Source organism: Geotrypetes seraphini, chromosome 1 (genome assembly GCF_902459505.1).
Source record: "Geotrypetes seraphini chromosome 1, aGeoSer1.1, whole genome shotgun sequence".
NCBI lineage: Eukaryota > Metazoa > Chordata > Amphibia > Gymnophiona > Dermophiidae > Geotrypetes > Geotrypetes seraphini.
The window spans coordinates 536,200,481-536,215,175 of NC_047084.1; the positions used below are offsets into that span (position 1 = coordinate 536,200,481).

Below are 14,695 nucleotides of genomic sequence, written 5' to 3' on the forward strand. Positions count from 1 at the left end.
GAGCCTGCAAATAAGCTTCTGTTCCCCGAAAGAGTAATTGAGCTTCTAGGCATAAAGGGTCACTTCTGGTACCTGTTGACATAAGCCACCACTGTTGCATTGTCCGAGAAGACCCTAACTGCTTTGCCTTCCAGAGACTTCTCCAGTGCCTGCAGCACTAGCTGAATGGCTCCAAGTTCTAGGTGACTTATGGACCACTTTTGCTATGCCAGTGACCAATGGCTGGTATCAGTTGTTAGTATCTCCCAGGAGAAAATGCAGAGAGGCATGCCCCTTGAGAGAGAAGCTGTTTGCAGCCACCACTGCAAGCTGTTCCTCGTTTGGGGTAACCATGGAAACGGTTACTGATGCAAATCCATCTAAGGAGCCCAGTGAGAGAGGAGAAAGTCTTGGAGAGGTTTCATGTGCGCTTTCACCCAAGGGACCACCTCTATGGCTGCCACCATCGACCCCAGGACCTGCAGATAATGACATGCCATGGGAGTCAGACTCTGTAGCAGAAGCTCTGCTTCTGAAACTTCAGTCTGCGTGGCTCTGAAAGAAAAACCTGGCCCAAGGTCAAGTCAAACAAAACTCCCAGGTAGTCCAGGTGATGGGTCAGCTCCAGCTGACTCTACTTGAAGTTGACTATCCTTCTCAGGTCCTGGAGAAGTTCGACCACTCTTGCAAACTGCCCAATCTCCATCCTCCCTGGACAGGGTTCTGATTAGCCTATCGTCCAAACATGGGTGCCCTTGGATCCCTGCCTTGCGGAGGTGTGCTGCTACCACCACCATGACCTTGGTAAAAGTGTGAAGTGCCATTGCTAGACTGAATGGGAGCACAGAGAACTGAAAATGCTGATCCAGCACATGAAACTGCAAGCTAGAGAATGACACGGACAAATTTGTCCCTGTCCCCGCAGGAATTCAATTTCCCCATCCCATCCCCACATATTTTGTTGCTACCCTTGTCCCATTCCTGTAAGTTCTACCTTAATCATACAAGCCTCAAACACTTTTAAAGCATTTGAGGCTTGAGCAGATGAGGTCAGAGTTTGCAGGAATGGGGCAGGGACAAAAAAAGAACTTGCCTGGACAGGAAAATGAGTTACTGCAGGGACGGGGAAAAATTTGTCCCCATGTCATTCTCTACTGCAAGCATCTCCTGTGGGCTGAAAAATTGGGAATGTGGAGATAGGCCTCTGTTAAATCAAGGGAGGTAAGAATCCCCCAGGCACACAGTTACTATGACCATGTGGACTTCGGCACTCCTGGTACAGCATTGACCGACTTGAGGTATAGAATTGTCCTCCAGTCATGCCTTTCTTTGGCATGATGAAGTATCTGCCCCGAGCCCGATTCTTCATCCAGGACTGACTCTATGACATGAAGATCCAGTAGCCTGTGCATCATTGCCCAGAATCTGAGAGCTGTCTCTGGCCAACTGGCCGGAGAATCTACAATAAGGTCCAGAAGGGAGGCACAGATAACTTGATTTTGTAACGTTCTTAAACAACTTCCAGCACTGAATGGTTTGCGCCAATCTGAGCCCAGACCAACCGATAGGTCGACAGCCTACCCCTAACTGGCAGGTTTGGCCCCTGTCCTGGCATCACTGTGCTTTCATTTTTATTGAGTAATCTAAAAATGACAGTGACACCAGTGAAGAGCAAGTAACAGTACAAAGAATGAAAGTGTCATATAAACAGAAAACAGGTACTACCATACTCACAAGATAAGTTTATAATGTGTCCCACCCATCCCAAACCCAAACCCACCTCCACCCCCAGCCCCACCAAAGAGGAAAAGGAATTCTGTGGGTCAGTTAGTGTAAGCAATAAATTATCTGCATAGGCCAAGACCTTCACAGGCACTGGAGGAACACCATGAATATCTGGTGAATTCTTAAGGACACGCAGAAAGGATTCCAAGGTTAAAAGACACAACAAAGGGGAAAGAGGACACCCCTCTGCCGCATTCCAGGCATCTACCACCCTCTCCATGAAAAATAATTTCCTAATATTGCTCCTGAGTCTTCCTCCCTGCAACTTCAAATTATGCCCACTATTTTTGTCATTTTATCTTCTCTGGAAAAGATTTAATTAATAGAGACAAAACTCGTTAGTGACCTCTAGATAATGCAGAAGAACTCTGCGCACATCAAGTTCCTTTAGCAGTTGATCATGTGTCCTGGAACCAGTAGGCTGAAAGGCAGGCAAACACACTACCTGATTAACATGGAAAACCGAAATCACCTTTGGAAGGAAGGAAGAAACTGTACGAAGGAAAACCCCAGTCTCCAAAATACTGAGGAACAGTTCAAACCGAAACCACCTTTGGTAGGAAGGAAGAAACCGTCCGAAGGAAAACCCCAATCTCCGGAATATGGAGGAACGGTTCTCTACAAGACAAAGCCTGTAGTTCAGACACGTCATGCCTAAGGAATGGCAACCAGGGAAAAAAAAATGGGGAGAGCAGAAGAAACACTCCTGCAGGCGTGTGTGCAAAAGAACTGTAGGTGAATCTTGAGAACCCAGTGAAGTACAGCAGAGGCAGAGTGAAAAATCGAGAGTGGATTCCTTCTGCAGCAGCACGCGGCTATGGGGACATAACCCATCTGTCTAGAATGTCTTACCTATTGCACTGGAAATGGCACTACATGCAAGCTTTTACCCACATAAAGGGTGGATCATTTTTGGGCATAAAGCACAATTTTACCTGTGGAAATGGCTTTCAAAATTAGCCTCTTTAAGGCCAAATTAATAATGCATCTATCCTTCATAACTGAGTCAATCTTAATCCCGGTCTTGCAACAAAGTCTGTATTAGAGGAAGTTTAGAAGACATACAGTAATACAAGTTACCTGCCCATCCCTGCTGATCTGAACTTTCTTGTTATCATTCCAAGGGTTCAGCAGATGGTGTGCATACTGAAACGGAAGGCTCTCTTTCCTAATCCATTCCACCTTAAACACACCTCCAAGACCTGTAGAGCCCCAATCCTGGCTTTTTTCACGTCCAATCTCTGAAGACATTCTAGCAAAACCCTGTTTCAAAACGGAAAAGCTTGAAAAGTGAATAGCAACACAAAATCAAGACTTTGGTATTTCATCTCTTCCACTAGCTAGGAGTTACAGTAGACGTCTCACTGGAATATCACAACAAACTAAGATCTAATCAATAACAGCATTAGTTAACTAGCCATTCAGGTACTTTCAAAAGAATGGAACAAGTTTATGATAGCCCAAGTTAAGACTGGTCCACACAAAATACCCAGTGAGACTTAGGTTCTTATCTACAGTAAAATACAATGTTAGCACACTATCAATGGAAAATACACTACAATGATAAAGTGAATCTTGCAGTATTTTATTTTTGAATTGTTGTAGCAAGGCTCATCATGTAGTCCCAGCCACAGTGCAAAGACCACAGGTCATAACCGCATTATTATTGTTAGAGGACAGGCTGCCAAGTAAGAGAGCTTACCCTTGTTTGCATATCTCTACCTTTAATACTACCACTATGGACTTGTTAGCACCATTTGAAATTGGAGACAATGGAGCAGGAGGATGAGGTGTCCTGGGGGATCCCAATTACTGTTTTGCTTGTTTACAATGGATTTGGGCTAGAGGTTATAGGGCATTTCTCTTTTTACACAATTTATTGGGCGTGAGGGTGGTGGAATGTGGGGAGCTCTTAATGTTAACATTGGGGTTGTTACTGTTAATGCACATTTCTGAAACTAAATTTTCAACCAGTGAAGGAGAATTGGCTCATGTGATGTGCTGAAAGACTTGTACCATATAGACCTCAAATCTCATGGGCACAAGAAGAGCAGTAGGTCCTTAGCAATTTGTTACCTAACATTTATTCTCAAATTATAACCAAACCTTTAGATAAAGTGTGTTCTCGCTATTCATGGAAGTATGGTTCCTGAAAGTCTTCGCAAGCCTCAAACTTGCAAATAACGAAACAATGTGTCTATAGAAAAATAAATGTTATGTTCCTGCTATACAGTACATGTGGTTCTTCAAAATCATGGAAAATGAATCATGGATCCTATAGGAAAAACAGGGTTAGGTTCCTGCATGGAACAGCACTCAACAAAAATCACACAGAACATTCAACATGTTGTAAACATAGTTTTTTTATTTGCAGTACCGTTTATAGACCGTTTATAGAAGTAACATTCTTAAAGAAAAAAATTGCATAGAACAGTGCTGGAAAATAAATGCTGTATTGCACAACCACAGTAAGCAATTGGTGTGCTCATCAACAAATGAAGCCTAACACTAAGACACATCACATTTCTTTCTTTTTGGAGTTGTTGCTTGCAACTTACTCCCTGGATGCTTGATGGCTATTTTAAGAAGTGAAAATAAATGTGTAGGTCCATGATTACATGAACACAGCAGTCACAATTCACATACCTGAAGATACATGAAATTGCAAATACTGGATGCACGAATAGCGAGAATGCACTGTAGTTTAGATAGTTCATCCTCACTAGTTATATATAAACTTAGAGGCCATTTGGATAAAATGTTTAACTTAATACCACATTAATGATCAACTGGACCAAGAAAATAAAACAGAACTATTGAGAAACTAGTCTTATAGCCCGTTACATTAACGGGTGCTAGAATATATGTGTGTGTGTCTGTCTTTATTTCTTTCTCTCTCTCTCCTTAGCCCCTTTCTTTCTTTCTGTCTTTCTTTTTCCTTGGCTGTCCACCCCTTGCCTGCTCCCCCTGTCCATTGTCCCTTCCTTTTACGTCCCCTGTGTCCACCACCACCCCTTCACTACTCTCCTTATGCAGCAGCAGCCCTTCTCTCTTTATTTTACCTCCCCCCTGTCCAGCAGCACCTCTTTCCTTCGCCCCCTGTCCAACATTAGGCCTCTGTTCCTTTTTCTTCACCCCCCCCTGTCCATCAGCACCTCTTTCCTTCTCCCCCTGTCCAGCAGTAGGCGTCCCTTCCTTTTTCTCCCCCTCCTCCTTCTTATCACTATGATACACTTACCTTGCTCTGCCCCTGATCAGAGGTTCACGACAGCAGCCCAGTTGCACCCATTGGAAAAGTTCCCTCTGCCGCATCCCGCACCCCTCCTGACGCGACTCCCGCTGTCTTTCTTTCTCACTGTCTCTGTCCCTGTCCCCCTTTGTCTGTGTCTTTCTGTGTATCTCCCTGCCCCTGTGTCTTTCTTCTTTTCTTTCTGTCTCCCTTCTTCCCTCTGTCTGTCTGTCCGAAGCAGCATTCCTTCCCCCTACACCAGTTCCCTGTGCACCTGCCCCTGTGTCTTTCTTCTTTTCTGTCTCTCTTCCTCCCTCTGTCTGTCTGTCCAAAGCAGCATTCCCTCCCCCCACACCAGTTCCCTGTGCACCTGCCCCTGTGTCTTTCTTCTTTTCTTTCTGTCTCCCTTCCTCCCTCTGTTTGTCTGTCCAAAGCAGCATTCCCTCCTCCTCACACAAGTTCCCTGTGCAGCAGCATTAGCATTTCCTCTACCCCCCTTTCCCTTCCAGCAGTCCCGAGTCCTTTGCTGCCCCCCCTTTCCCTTCCCGCGGGCCCGACTATACATGGCGATTCAAGCAGCGTGTGCAGCAGTCTTCACATGCTGCTTCGGGTCCTTCTACTGGCCTGATTTACTCTGGCACGTCCCTGATGACATCATCAGAGACGCAGCAGAGCAAATCAAGGCAGTAGAAGGGCCCAAAGCAGCTTGTGAAGACTGCTGCACACGCTGCTTAAATCGCCAGTCGGGCCTGCGGGAAGGGAAGGGGGGGCGACAAAGGACTCGGGTCCCGGGCAGCGGAAAGTTGCTGGGCTCCTCGGTGGGGGCACTGAGCAGCTGCGATCCCTCTCCTCCCAGATCCCCCCCCCCCCCCCCGCTGGAGGAATAGAGATGGCGGATAGCTGCAGTCCCGGTTTGTGGAGGCGATCAGGGCTGGTGACGTATAAGCGCGCATGCGAACTCCTGCGACCACAGACCTACTGATCACGGAAGCACGCAAATAGGAGTGGGCATGCGCGTCTAGCCTTTTATTATGTAGGATGATGTAGAAAGCCAGGGCAAGAAATGAGGGAGAAAAACCATACAACGAACTGAACTGGAATAACATGACAGATTTTTCTAAGTGTTAATATCTTTGGTGTGGTGGTTCCCAGCCTTTTAGAGTTGCAGTTCACCCAGTATTGGGTTCACCTTGTCATGATAAACCATCACCTTGCTTATCTCCCCATTTCCCCAGTCATCATCAGCTTCCATTCCTTCTGCCTCACACCCACCCCATCACATCACCCTCTTCCCATCTCACCCCTTCACTTCCTGACATCACCACTTTCTCCCTTCCTCTACCACCCACCCTCTAGCATTATGACCTATCCCCCATGTTCCACTTCCCTCTTACTTCCACCCCCAGAATCACTATCTTCCCTTCCCCAAACCTACTTTTTGACATTGTGGCCTGCACTTCCTACCAGCTTCACCTTCCTTTCTTCATCCAAGAACACTTTTAGCCAGCAAGAGAAACAAGATGAGCAGCATTTTCTACTGTCTCCTCCTTTACAGAACTCACCTCTGATACTGGAACTACACAGAGCTTTGTGGTTTCATGCAGCTTGCTGCTGTTCCAAACTCAGAAAAAACCCTAGCAGAAGTGGCAGCAGTAGCAGGTAAGACATATGGTAGGCCGAATCTACCCTTATATTACTATTCCTGTATTTTATTTAATTTCAGGTTTTTAAGTCTTCATATTCATATACGAGCAATAGAAAGCACACAAATGTCATCCCAAAAAAATGAATGCTGCATTTTTCATGACTCTCTAGAAAAAAATCATAACCTGACCTAAGAAACATACAGCAAGCAATCTTTTGGACTTTGGTTAAGACTAGAAAGTTGCATGGGGACAGAAATCAAACATGTTCCCACTGGAATTAAACCCATCCCAGTCGATCCCCACTGGAAATCAAATCCGTCCCTGCCCTTCTCCGCTGGAATTGAATCTGTCTCCACCTGTCCCAGCAAGTAATCTCTTCCATTCCCACCCGTCTCCATAAACTTCAAAAGTTTAATTATGCTACTGAAATAAATGCTCTGGTAGAGACCCATTTACAAATAAGCAAAGACACTATTAATTTGGAAATATTAATTGGGAAGAATACATACATTGTAAATGAGTCTCTACCAGAGCCTCTAATGTAAATATAAAATATAAATAAATACTCCAGCTGATGAGGAGCCCCAAGCTAGGTCAGCTAAGGACTTCTTCTGAAGGTAGCCAGAGGTCCCTTTTGCCAAGCTTGGCAGGCAGCAATAGTGTCCCTGAGTCACAAATGCTGGCACCTCAATGGTTCAGGGATGCTGCCAGTGACTGCTACACATCAAAAGAAAGATTTCTGGGTCAGTCGCCAGTAGCGTGGAGGAGTGAAGAAATGCTGCTGATGGCCTGAAAAGAGCGAGGGAGTGCAACTGCATAGAACCCAATGCTGGAGCAAGGTACCACACCCATGGGATCCCCGAGCAAAGCAGGCTCATCCCACGGGATCCCCAAGGGCCTGGAGGGGATTCCCAGGGACCCCACAGGATTCCCATTGTCCCCGTTCCCATGCAGCTCCATCAAAGTGAATTTATTTATATTTGTTACTCACTGTGCTATTTCAATGCTGAAAATAAATAAATAAATAAATAAATATTTGCTACTTTTACCTTATTTAAAAAATTTCTTCCCTGCACCATTTACTATCTTGGGCACCTCACAATCAAAATATATAATATATTCATCAACATAAAATTAAACATAAGATATAAAAATCATCTTACACAATTTATTTCTAAAATAATAAAAATATTGTTTACAATAACACAATAAAATCAAACCTAAAGATTAAAAAAGCCACATCCCCACCCAAACATAATAACAAAGTAAGAGAGGAATTCATCAAGCAGCGTTAGGCCTTAATGCACCTTTGACACATATGAAGGGAATTATCACATGCTAAATTCTAAAGCCTATTTCATACCTATGGGTTCTTATCCCCAAATTCTATAAAATCAACCTAAATGTAGATGCCTACACTGGTGCACCTAGCCAATGTAGGCACCTAATGTACCCCCCTCCCTTTTTAGCAAGCTGGGCCAGAGAGGTAACTGCTCTAATGCTTGTGCTAAAAACCTGTAGCGCACCTTGATAAAAAGAGCCCTTAATTAATAGGCTTAATTGGCACCAATAATTGACACTTAATTCATAATTGATGTTAACTGAATGTTAGGTGCACAACTTGGTAGGCATGATTCTATAAAAGTTAGGTGCCTTGATCAAAGCGCCTACCCAAGAGTGGTCATGATTAGGGGCAGATTGTGGGCGTTTTTTTTTTTTTTAGTTATGCACACAATTACAGAATTCAGGCCAATGTGCGCCTAATTTAGGCACAGCCATTTAGGCCAAGAAAACCCTGGTATAAATACAGTCTGCCTAAAAGTAAGGATGCTGAGTGATTCCTAAGGCTGCTTAAATGGCACTAAGGGGGATTCTATTCAGTGTGCCTAACTTGTATAGAATCGCACTTAGTGCCACACTAGTCAGCACAGATATTTTAGGCAACATATATAGATTTGGGGCCTTAGTATTTAACTTGGGCTGACTGTCTTAACGCATGTTAAGATGTGTTAAATCCTAATGCTGCTTGATAAATTCCCCCCTAAATATTTTAAAAAATGTATAAACATTAGGGTACAGTTAATACAAAAGTAAGACCAATTTTACAACTGACTCGCTGCTTATTGTATGACAACATAATAAAGTATTTTTTATTGCACTTAATAAACTGGAGTAAATAGTTGCCACTTTTTTCACAATTTTGGCCATAACCAATATTATGGGAACAGCTGAAAATATGAACTTAGCAAAAGTAGTGTGTGTTTCCTGTATGTTAAAAAATACATGCCTACAATTTGACTACAGTAATTTAGTCTGCTGTATATGCCTTTTTTGTTTTAGAATCTTATTTCCCAAGGATCCATACCTGGAAATGTCCTGATCCTTGGACAGAAAAAACCAGGTAAACTGTACTGCTCTCCCAAAAAGCACGATTTAGTTTACGCTCATTGCTGGGTGTTGTAGACCAAATCCCTTTTTGCTGTGAAATCTCCAAGTTTCTGAGGTTGCTACTCTTCATAATAAAAAAACGGATTGGCATGTTAGGCCTTGGTGAAGGAGACTTTGAACCCTATAAAACAAAACACATTTCAATAAAACTAAGTTACATGAATTATGAAAGCACCAGAGCTGTTAATATTATTTTTGAAAAACAACCAGGCACAGAGTCTCAAAACTTTAGCGCCGTCACTAAAGTGTTTTCCGACAGTTTAGCCTGCACACATTTTAGCGAGGTTTGTAGCAGTATCTGACACTGCCATGCAAATGGGATTGTCAACATTAAAATGAGCACTCTGATGGATTCTTAAAAATCGCTGAGCCATTTTCTAACAGTGTCATCGGCTTTTGGTAACAAAAATCAGCAACTGATTCAAGGATGCCGGTACAGTGACAGCACTGTTTTAAATTCCAGCATGGCAGTGTCAGAGGCTGCTAGAAAAGTCATTTGTGACCTCCCTCCAGCAGCGGGAGAGATGCCCATTCTCTCCTGCTGTCACACAACACCCCCCTCCCCCCTCGCAGCGGGAGAGATGCCCACTTTCTCCCATTGCCAAGCGAACTGCCTCCCCCCCAATTAGTGGGAGAGACCCATTCTCTCCCACTGCATCACAACACCCCCCTGCCTCTGACCCCTCTCCCCCATACCTTTAATTAGATGGTTGACCAGAGAGATGCCTACTCCCTACGGCCAGCTGGCCCACCTCTTCCAAAATGGGTCTTACCCTTCCCAGTGCATCCTGGGATGCACTGGGGGAGGGATCTGGGGCTCTGATTGGCCCAGGTTGTATAAGGCCCTTCCTAGGGTGGCCTAAGGGGTCCTATAGGAGGGGTCTTAGGCGTCTGGGCCAATCAGAGCCTCAGGCCCCTTCCTGGGTTCTGATTGGCCCAGGTTGTTTAAGGCCCCTCCCCATAGGAAGGGCCTTATACAACCTGGGCCAATCACCCCAGGCCCCTCCACCGGTGCATCCCAGCATGCACTGGGGTAGGGAAGGCCCATTTTGGAAGAGGCAGGCCAGCTGGCTGGAAGGAGTAGGCATCCCTCTGGTAAGTCATCTAATTAAAGGTACAGGGGAGAGGGGTTGGAGGCAAGGGGGATGTTGTGATGCAGTGGGAGAGAATGGGTATCTCTCCCACTGCAGAAGGGGGGGTTTCGCTTGGCAGCGGGAGAGAGTGGGCATCTTTCTCGCTATTGTGTTTTTGTGGTTTTTTTCTGTGCATATGCCCATCGCTATCACCAGCAATGAGCACATGCAAATTTAATGAGTCTTCGCTACTCTTTGCCAACCTCATTTATATGAGTGTTCTTTGGACACTGGGAGAGATGCCCACTTCCTCCTGCCACCATGCAAACACACACACCCCCCACCCCTCTGATGACCCTCCACCCCCTCCTCTTTACCTTGCTTAGGATGGCCGGCCAGAGGGATGCCTACTCCCTCCGGCCTGCAGGCCCATCTCTTCAAAATGGTAGGGCTACTCCTCCCCGGTGCATCCTGGGATGCACCAGGGAAGGGCCTAAGGCTCTGATTGGTCCAGGTTGTTTAACGGCACCTCAGAGCCCCTTAGGCCCCGGGGAGGGGAAGACCCACCATTTTGAAGAGGAAAGCCTGCTGGCTGGAGGAAATAGGCATCCCTCCGGCCAGCCATCCTAAGCAAGGTAAGGGGGAAGGGGTAGGGGGGTCCCTTTTCGGCAGCAGGGAGTGAGCATCTCTTCCACTGCCGGGAGATGTCGGGCAGGGAGGCTTGGTGGGAAGATGTCGGGCTTGACTTCGGTGGCACCATTTTTTGTGTTTTTGTTTGGGGTTTTTTTGCGTTTATTCTGCGCATGTGCCCATCGTTATCACCAGCGATGGACACATGCATATTTAGTGAACCTTCGCTACTCTCTGCCAGTCTCATTTGTATGAGCGTTTTTTGGAGTAACTTATTTTTAAAAAATCGCTACAATAACAGCTGTGACAACAGCCCATCAGTTTTTACTGCGAATTTTTGAGAATCTAGCCCTAAGTGATTTAAGCAGGCAAAAGAGGCTCCTGCTCAATTAAATCGTCTGTGCCTGCACTACCCCCTTCTCCCCCCCCCCCCCCCCCCCCGCAATATTCAGTGGCATTACTGCTGAATATTGTCTTTGACTGCCCATAACCAATGAGAAGGGCTGGTGAGGTATAGGGAGGATCCTAGGGTTATGCAGGTGCTGGCAATATTCAGTGCTGGCACCTGCATAGCTAAGCAGCCGAATTTAGGACAGTTGAAAAGATGTCCTAATTCTGGAGATTGTGCCTTACTAATCTATTAGAATTTTTAAACTGTGTAAATAAGCACCTAAAGGAGAGCTAGCTAATATGGTGTAATAATTGTGAACCGCTTTGATTATACCACAGAAAGACAGTATAGTAAATCCCATTACTCTTACTTTGACTTAGAAGGGTTTTAATACAGTCATGATTAATAAGACTCCTTAGTGAATTTAAAAAGTCATGAGATAGAAGACAATGTCAATGTAAATCCCCAACTGGTTAAAAAATGGAGAAAACAAAGACTAAAATGGTCAGTGGAAAGAGGGTAAACAGTGGAGTGTTCAGAAGTCTGTACTGAGACTAGTGTTTAATATATTTAACAACGATCTGGAAAAGATAGCAACAAGTGAATTGGTCAGATTTAGAGATGACACACAAAGTTATTCAGAGTTGCCAAAAGCAAATGAAATTTAATGTGGACAAATATAAAGTGATGCACACAAGAACAAACAATCCTAACTATACACTGTGAACCGACACAAAAAACACACCAAAATGGTTTTTGTCATATTTTCCACAGAACTTGGCCAATTCTCAAGAAATTTAGTGCATTGTGTCCTGAATGAAGTTTATACAAAATGTTGTAATATGTCCCACTGCACCACAACACAACCTTGTGAAAATGAATTGTTGTTATGGGATACACATAGAAGCAGACAATAGTTTGTAAACTGTCTCTGTACCAAAATGGTTTTCACTGCAGAAGACCGAAGTCTGATAAAGAACTTGGTACTGCTAAAAGATTACAGCAGTTAATGATTGTTGAAAGAGTTCCCACAGAACTGTTGGAACAAAAACAGCTTTGGTGTGCTGCTACGCAAGATCCAAGCAACAGGCACTGTGGATCGTAAGCCAGGCAGCAAACGGCTGTGCTAGATCCACACACAACAGCACATTGACACTGTATGCGATCTTGTACTGAACCACGAGGATACACTGCAAAATTACCAAACAACTCGCCAAATAGCACGAGAACCAGGAATAAGCCAGACAACTGTGGTTAGAATAATTCAAATTAAAATTTCTTATAAAGCTTCGTGCCCAGGAGTTAACTTTACACAACAAAGACACAAATCTGAAATGGTGCAAGCAGTTTTTGACCAAGTACCTGGAGCACAGCGTCAGCTTCATCTGGTTTACAGATGAAAAGATATTTACAGCTCCACCGATTAACACACTTCATTAACACTGAAGAATGAGGTTAATGCCAAATGCCTACTATGGACTCACCCAAATTTCAGCCAATCAGTCATAGTCTCGGTCGCAATCTGGAAACTCAGATTCTTAGATCTGTTCATCGATCCTGGGGTTAAGATCAATGGCACATACTACTAGGACATCCTCTTGAAGCAGAAACTGTTGCCAGCAATCCGTCTCATGCCAGGAGACTATCTTCCAATACAGCAATGCCCCAGCACATCAAGCAAAGGACATCATAGAACTGCTACATCAGGAGATTCCAGATTTCATTGGTCCAGACCTCTGGCCTGCGAACACACCAAACCTAAACCCAGTTTGACTACTGGATCTAATCTAATCTTCTATTTGTGTGTCACTCATACCTATTCAGACTCTAGGCGACTTACAGAGAGGATTAAAGGGGCCAGGAGGAGACTTGGAAAGGAGGTCTTGTTTGAGGGGAAGGAAAGGAGGGGAGCGAGAAAGGCTCTGTTGACAGGTAGGAGTAGTCTGATGCATCCAGAAAAAGATGAAGATAGGTTCAATTCAAGAAGAGATGTGTTGGATTCAGCGGTGGAATAAGAGGGTTTTCAGCTTCTTCCAGAATGACGTGTGATTAGAATCTTTTCTGATCATTTCTGGTAGGTCATTCCAAACTTTTACACCCATGAAGGTAAACATGGAGTGGAACATTCACCTGTAATGGAGATTTTTTGTAGAAGGCAGACTTAGTTACATTCTGTCTATGATTCTCCTAGAGGTGGACCAGGCCTTTGAGAATAGTTGGGTGAGGGGATGGGATGAGTTTCAGTGGATTACGTGATGTAAGATGCAAGATATTTTGAAGAGGATCCATGATGAAATGGGTAGCCAGTGCAGTTAAGAACATAAGAATTGCAGCTGATGGGTCAGATCAGTGGTCCATTATGCCCAGCAGTCCGCTCCTGCGGCGGCCCCTAGGTCAAAGACCAATGCCCTAACTGAGACCAGCCTTACCTGCGTATGTTCCGGTTCAGCAGGAACTTGTCTGACTTTGTCTTGAATCCCTGGAGGGTGTTTTCCACTATAACAGCCTCCGGAAGAGCATTCCAGTTTTCTACCACTCTGGGTGAAGAACTTCCTTACAATTGTATGGAATCTATCCCCTTTTAACTTTAGAGAGTGCCCTCTCGTTCTCCCTACCTTGGAGAGGGTGAACAACCTTTCTAACTACTAAGTCTATTCCCTTCAGTATCTTGAATATTTAGATCATGTCCCCTCTCAGTGTCCTCTTTTCAAGGGAAAAGAGGCCCAATTTCTCTAATCTCTCACTGTACAGTAACTCCTCCAGCACCTTAACCATTTTAGTTGCTCTTCTCTGGACCCTTTTGAGTAGTACTGTGTCCTTCTTCATGTACTGCGACCACTGCTGGACGCAGTATTCCAGGTGAGGGTGTACCATGGACCGGTACAGCGGCATGATAATTTTCTCCGATCTGTTCATGATCCCCTTCTTAATCATTCCTAGCATTCTGTTCGCCCTTTTCGCCGCCGCACATTACGCAGATGGCTTCATCAACTTGTCGACTAGTACTCCCAAGTCTCTTTCCTGTATTCGTGTATAAGATTTTTGTTACCAACATGCATCACCTTACACTTATCCACATTGAACCTCATTTGCCATGTTGCGGCCCATTTCTCGCGTGTGTTTATGTCACGTTGCAGATCTTCGCAATCCTCCTACGTCTTCACTACTCTGAATAACTGTATCATCTGCAAATTTAATCACCTCACTCGTCGTACCAATTTCCAGTTTGTTTATAAATATGTTGAAGAGCAGGGGTCCAAGCACCGAACCCTGCGGCACTCCAATGGTGATGCTTTTCCAGTCCGAGTATTGTCCATTTACCCCCACTCTTTTTCCTATCCGCAAGAAAGTTTTTAATCCATGTGAGTATTTCACCCTCGATTCCATGGCTTGCAATTTTTCGAAGTAGTCGTTCATGCAGAACCTTGTCGAACGCCTTCTGGAAATCCAGATATACAATGTCGACCAGGTCGCCTTTGTCTATCTGCCTGTTTACTCCCTCGAAGAAGTGCAG

The 14,695-nt window shown here is 44.6% G+C and overlaps 1 protein-coding gene across 5 annotated transcripts in view; it reads right to left on the minus strand.

Moving 5' to 3' along the window:
• Nucleotides 1–14,695, minus strand: part of YTHDC2 (YTH domain containing 2) — a 217,440-nt gene that overhangs the window by 15,123 nt on the left and 187,622 nt on the right. For all 5 annotated transcript variants that reach the window (XM_033929088.1, XM_033929090.1, XM_033929087.1 and 2 more), the window contains 2 exons: nucleotides 9,005–9,208; nucleotides 2,845–3,027 (listed from right to left, as the gene is read on the minus strand). In XM_033929088.1, the coding sequence (XP_033784979.1) occupies nucleotides 2,845–3,027; nucleotides 9,005–9,208 (387 nt within the window). The remainder of the gene's footprint in view (nucleotides 1–2,844; nucleotides 3,028–9,004; nucleotides 9,209–14,695) is intronic.